At 51.9% G+C, this 6,170-nt stretch overlaps 2 protein-coding genes across 2 annotated transcripts; one reads left to right on the forward strand and one right to left on the reverse strand.

Moving 5' to 3' along the window:
- Nucleotides 1-354: 354 nt before the first annotated feature.
- T069G_03777 (uncharacterized protein) lies at nucleotides 355-2,980 on the reverse strand (the record flags this gene model as incomplete). The annotated part of the gene is made up of 4 exons (XM_056170987.1): nucleotides 355-683; nucleotides 749-2,680; nucleotides 2,738-2,893; nucleotides 2,953-2,980. The coding sequence occupies 4 exons, from the start codon at nucleotides 2,978-2,980 to the stop codon at nucleotides 355-357; spliced, it is 2,445 nt and encodes an 814-aa protein (XP_056031879.1).
- A 1,005-nt stretch (nucleotides 2,981-3,985) lies between these two features.
- T069G_03778 (uracil DNA glycosylase superfamily domain-containing protein) lies at nucleotides 3,986-5,202 on the forward strand (the record flags this gene model as incomplete). Its single annotated transcript, XM_056170988.1, has 2 exons — nucleotides 3,986-4,338; nucleotides 4,389-5,202. 2 exons carry the CDS (start codon nucleotides 3,986-3,988, stop codon nucleotides 5,200-5,202), a joined length of 1,167 nt encoding a protein of 388 aa, XP_056031880.1.
- Nucleotides 5,203-6,170: the final 968 nt, after the last annotated feature.

Consider the following 6,170-nt stretch of genomic DNA (forward strand, 5'->3'; position numbering starts at 1 on the left):
CCTGCCTAAGTGGGGGAGATGATCTGAGCCAGGGGCTAGAACTTTAATTTTCACTTGTAACCAACAGACAGCTGTCTGACTCAAAAACTCCAGCTATTGAGAAGCATAGATCTTTACTTTTAAAGTATACTTTATTATAGACGGAGTACGATGTAGGTGACGCTCAGGAGCTCGTACTAAATGCCCCCTCGACATAGAGAAGGAACGAAAATACATTTGTAGAGAGCCGTATCATTCAATAACCCTCTTGTAATCGCTAGATACAGATACTATCAAAAAAAGAGAGAGTACCGCCGCTTTAATACTTTTGCATCCTGTAACGCCAGCCATAATATATATGTACGCAATATCTGCCTATAAACCCATCCCTCCTCCGGCCCAGGCGGGAAAGGCATCCTCGGGGTTAACGGCGTTGCCCTGCGGTTGCCTCTGGTCTTGACGCTCCGCCTCGTTATTCTGGACATGCTGCTGTTGCATTCTTTGCCTCCACCACAGGAGCAAAACAAGGGCCCCCGTAATGCCTATGATAAGCGCACTCTCGATAACTCCATCCAGAGGGTCCTCGCCATCATCTCCGATAGTGCCGTCGTATATGTCATCATAGTAGTCCTCGTCGTACAAGAGTTCATCGTCCTCTAGGAAGTTGGCAATCCACTCTGACAGCGACCAGTCCTGCTTTTTCTCTGTACAACTTGTCAGCAAACATTCTCTAGCTGTTTCCACCTCTCCGTTCGGTGGTTAAACTTACTCGGTTCGTCTTGGATGGAGTGGATTGATCCATTAATCAACGTGTTCCAAGCACTCCGTATCCGAAGCTTTAGCAATCCGAGGGTAACGGGTAGATACGCTTCGTCATTGACCGCCAACGCATGGTCGTAGAATCTCTTGGCAAGATGGAAATCCTGTGTCAGCCCGACGCCATTTTCGTGCATCCAACCCAAGTTGAATAGCGCTTGAGCGCTTTGCGAATAGTCGGAAGCGCCCGTGTAGCACTGAACAGCTTTGCCGATATCCCGCTCCGCGCCAATACCATAAAAGTAGTAGTCGCCCATCTTGACAAGGGCGTCGACATTCGCTTGCCTGGATGCCCGCGTCCAGTAAATCAGGGCTAAGGCAGGGTTATCGAGGAGCCCAGATTTGTCCTTTCGTTTGCGCAGCAACTCAGAGAGTGGGAGTTTGGATCGAATCGTATCGAGGACATACGCAACATTGGTTTGCGCTTTCTCGTAACCCTGCTCAGCCGCCAAAAGGTACTCAAGAAACGCGAGGTCGTAGTCTCCAGCCTCATACGCGTCATTTGCGTCTGCCCACGATGAGACAAGGGGCTCTGCCTTTTCGGCCACGCTCTTGTAGTAGCTGAGCGCCATGCTGCACAGCTTTTCGCGACCCAGGCCGTGGAAAACCAATTCTGCCAGATAATAGTTGGCCTCGATGTTGCCATAACGAGCGGCTAGTTCAAAGTAATTGTTGGCAATGCGAACATCTTCAGTACCGCCCTGGTCGAGGTATAGCTGTCCCATCTGGACCTGCGCCGGGGCATAGTCGTGGTCAGCGGATACTCTGAAAAGCTCTACGGCTTTGACAACATTCTCCTTGACGCCGTAGCCGTGCAGATACATGAGTCCCAAGCCATATCGCGACAGTGCATCAGCTTGTGAGTCGCCGCGGTCAAACCATAGCTTCGCTCTGTCAAAATTCTGAGTCACTCCGTCTCCTCTCAGATACATCCGGCCGAGGTAGCCGGCTGCCTTACCGGCCAATTTCTCGATGCCTGATTTGGCATTGTCTACAACTCGTCCATTCCTCCAGTATCTCGACGCAACCAGTAAGAAATATTTCCTGGCCAACTCGTAGTCGTGATCCAGCCCTCGCTGACCCTCGTAGTAGATGCGTCCCAGGTTGAATGAGGCCTTTGAATCGCCCTTTTGAGACATGAGATCCAAATACTCAATGACATCGCCAATGGCAGCGTTGGCATCCGAATTGGGACTAGGTTTAAAGGCATTCATACCGGCACTTGAAGCACTTGCTCCTTCTCCGTATAGCCCGCCGTCGTCATCTGCAATGCGCCATGCCTGAGATACCCACGACATTCCACCTGGGGGACCAGAACGGTACCACTCAATGGCCTTGTCTGCTACGCGCTTGTAGTACTTGACGGCAGTCTCACAGCTCTTGGTAGCTCCAATGCCTGCTAGGTGGCGGAAGCCAGTAGCCATTTCGGCTCTGGTATCTCCACGAACGGCAGCGAAGGTGTAGTAGAGGAGCGCTTTGCCTTGGTCTCGAGGGACAACATCGCCAATACCTGTTGAGTAATACAACCCAAGCATGTACTGCGCTGTGGTATTTCCATGGCTCGATGCCAACTGGTGATAGTACTTGAACGCAGCCCCAAGGTCTCTGGGATGGCTGTAGTTGCCAAAGAAGTTGAACTCGGCAAGGGTATACAAAGCATCGGAGTTGTTTTGGTTGGCAGCCTGCTCAAGGAATTCCACTGCGTTCAACAGGGGACCGCTGAGTGTCGTCTTCGATTGTGATGGCGCAGTGACGGGTCCGGTTGGGATGGTCCTTAGAAGCAAGCGCAGAACTGAACCGAAGATTCCGGACGACTCTCGCCTTCGCCGGGGTGGTCGTGGGATCTTTCGGAGCTCGGCAAATGCTGCATCAACGAAATCGTGTCCTTTGGCCATGTCAGCGTCTTCCACAGCAGCTTTCGCATGGAGAAGTGGCTACATACCAGGTTGCGAAAAGGCAGCGCCTTCCTGCCCTCCTGCAGCGTCTAGAAAGGATTCAACCGCATGTTTATCAGCACCGGTTTGTGCCGAGGCGTCGCTATGGCTGCCGAGAGGTTGCTGATCGGGGGAGCTGATGACGGCTGAGGCCTGCGCAAGCACTGAGACAACCCTCGTGAGCTTGAATCCTAGCAATGCACAATCCGGCGGAGCAACTTACGGAGTAGCCAGGCTATCCAGCCTCTCATTCTGGGCAATTGCTATGTGCCTATGTTCGGAATAGAAGCCCGCGGCATGGCTATCGTGTAGAAAAGAGTAGGCGGTGCTTGTGAGTCGCAAGATGTTGCATCCGATCCAATTCGGTATCGTACAAGCTGTCCACTACTCGGAGAGTAATAGGTAAGCTTCCGCTCCCCATTCCGCGCCATGGCGTGAGATGACTAATCACTCCTGTACTGTATCAGGAACTGCCTGAGTGCGTGTGGCGTCATCGCCGCAGCCGGCACGTGTCGCAACAGCGTGAAGAAGAAGAGCAACGATTCACATTGAAGACATGGAGAAAAAGCCACTTCATGCACGGTGAAGATGGCTGCGTTATGCACGTCTAATGCCCAATATACAATCTTTTTATGCCTCGTCACGACCTTGCATGATGTACCAAGAAACAGCTGCACAAGATCAATGGCGAGCTGCGGGTTGGAACAGAGATGCCCGGCGAGGTGGGGCCGATTCGGCCAGGGTCTCCCCCAATACCCCAAGCGCTGGCTGAGATCCAGTGGCGCTGCCAGGCGTCTCATGCGCTGAACGGGCCAGAACTGTACTGAGGACAGAGCACAGAGCACATTGGAGGCACTGGCTGGCGACGGGAGTCTCCCTGCCTGGAGCTCACAGCGCTAACGCCGCCATTTTTCAGCCGTTACGCGTGAAAACTCAGGGCTGCAGCGCGTTAATGGCTGCCCTAGCCCGCGTCGGAAGACGCGCTTCCTGGCAGCTTTTAACAGCCCAGCCATCCATCAATTCCCGTCAAACATCCTGCACGCATCGGCTCGGTTGACGCTCTTGGAATCTCATCCCCTTTTCTCTGCTTTTCACAGAGTCTATAATTGTACCACTCTTTTCAGCAATTGAACACATTTCCCGGCAATTCCTTTCTCGTGGCTTCAATCGTCCGTCCGCCGGCTGTTGCTGCATATTCCCTCTTTCGACGACTCAGCCGCCCAACTCCACTTCTCCACAGCCTTCAATTCCGCACAATGTCGAATCTCAAGAGAAAAGCGGCCTCGACAGGCAACGAGACAGAGGCCAAGAAGACAAGGGCCAATGGCAGCATTGCTTCCTTCTTCGGGGCTGTCCCAAAGCCAGCCGGAACCAGTGCTATTTCTGCTTCTCCAGCCGCCAAGTTTGACAAGGCGAAATGGGTTGAAGGCTTGACTGCCGAACAGAAGGAACTGCTCAAGCTCGAGATTGAAACTCTCCATGACAGCTGGCTTGCATTGCTCAAAGATGATGTGACTACCAAGGAATTTCTCGAATTGAAGAAGTTCCTGAACCGCGAGACAGCGGCTGGCAAGAAATGGTTCCCGCCAAAGGAGGACGTTTACTCCTGGTAGGTTGCCCCAGTGGTCTTCTTCACATGTCATAGCCTAACATGCCCAGGTCTCGCCATACCCCATTCAACGAAGTCAAGGTCGTCATCGTCGGCCAAGACCCTTACCACAACGTGAACCAGGCTCACGGCATGGCCTTTTCCGTCCGACCGCCCACTCCGGCGCCGCCTTCGCTCAGAAATATGTACATTGCTTTGAAGAAGGATTACCCCAGTTTCATCGAGCCAGCGAATAGGGGTGGCTTGTTGATACCATGGGCCGACCGAGGCGTATTGATGCTCAATACATGTCTTACCGTCCGCGCCCACGAGGCCAATTCACATGCCAATCGTGGATGGGAGCGTTTCACACAAAAGGTTATCGATCTCGTCGCCCAGAAACGGACGCGAGGTGTCGTATTCATGGCATGGGGAACACCAGCCAGCAAGCGCGTACAAAAGGTGGACAAGCAGCGCCATCTTGTGCTCCTCAGTGTTCACCCTAGTCCTCTCAGTGCATCTAGGGGATTCTTCGATTGCGGCCACTTCAAGTCGGCAAACGAGTGGCTTATCTCTCGATATGGTGACGATGGTGAAATTGACTGGGCTTTGAGGCCTGACAACACGACCAAAAAGGCTGTCAAAGAGGTCCCTAAGAAAGATTCCAAAGAGGACACAGCGGCCTCCACGAACGGAGAGGAAAAGAAGACAAAAGAGGAAGACTCGGAGGAAGACTCCTTGGAGAAGCCAAAGGGTGATGCAAAGACCAACGGCGAGTCCAAGGCAAAGAAGCCCGAACTCGACGATGACGAGGACGTCGATTCCGATGAAGAGGCAGCATTAGAAGAGGCCCTTAAAATTGCGGAAGAGAAGATTAAGAACTAAACGGCTTACTTAGAGCTATTGGGCGGGAATTCTACGAATCGAGGAAGAGCGACATGTTCATGACTTTTGTCAGTGTATTTACGAACTATAATGGCAACTCAGGTGACGCTACTATTGGTAGCGTCGGCGGCGCGAGGTTTGGGACTCCAGATTGAATTGCTTGTATAAGAAACGAAAATGATTTGAGACTGACAACTTACGGGGCTATCAAAAGAATACATTGTATCGAATTTTGTCCCAAGTGCTACTCTTGACGTCTTGTGGAACTTGAGGACGGAGGCAGGCAAGGGTTTAGCTGCCGAATACTTCATAACCTTCAGGGCTATAATGATTTCGCCTATGGGGCACGGATTTTTCCATACACCATGCAGAGTGCAGCTCCATATGTCGGTAGGTATGGCGCTGGGTTATAGTATTCTGTAACCAAATCAGAGATAACCTAGCCAGAGATCCTAGGCAAGGCAGGCCGTTTATCTGATGTCAATTTCGTATTTGGATTATGAAGGGCGCGGTTAGCCGTCGCTTCGAACCGGCCAGCTATTCAGCACTCAGGGAATTTTATTCAATAGCTTCCCGCAGAGCCGGGACAATGGCAGGCCTCTCCCGTCGTCAATTCCGTTTCCAAGCCTTGGATGCCAGGAACCCAGCAGGCAATAAAGCAGGGGGTTGAGGTAGCGTGAGGTAACCAGCTGAACATCCCAGCCATCACACTCCATATCCGAATAAGAGCTTCGAGGTGTAAGAGTATTTGGTGTGTCTCTCAAAGCTAGCCTTTTCGGCAGCGACAGCCTTGCCTGAGTGTTAATTACACCTGCTTTGTAATAATAACCGTCGAATTATAGGGGCTCTCTTCTTCCAGGGTACTATTCCATCTTGCCAACGTTGATGTGGCCACCATCTACGATGCTCAATCTCAATCTCTGAGTTGGAATACAGGCATTCTACGCGTATGGACATACTAGCCCAAA

Source organism: Trichoderma breve, chromosome 2 (assembly GCF_028502605.1).
Source record: "Trichoderma breve strain T069 chromosome 2, whole genome shotgun sequence".
Classification (NCBI taxonomy): domain Eukaryota; kingdom Fungi; phylum Ascomycota; class Sordariomycetes; order Hypocreales; family Hypocreaceae; genus Trichoderma; species Trichoderma breve.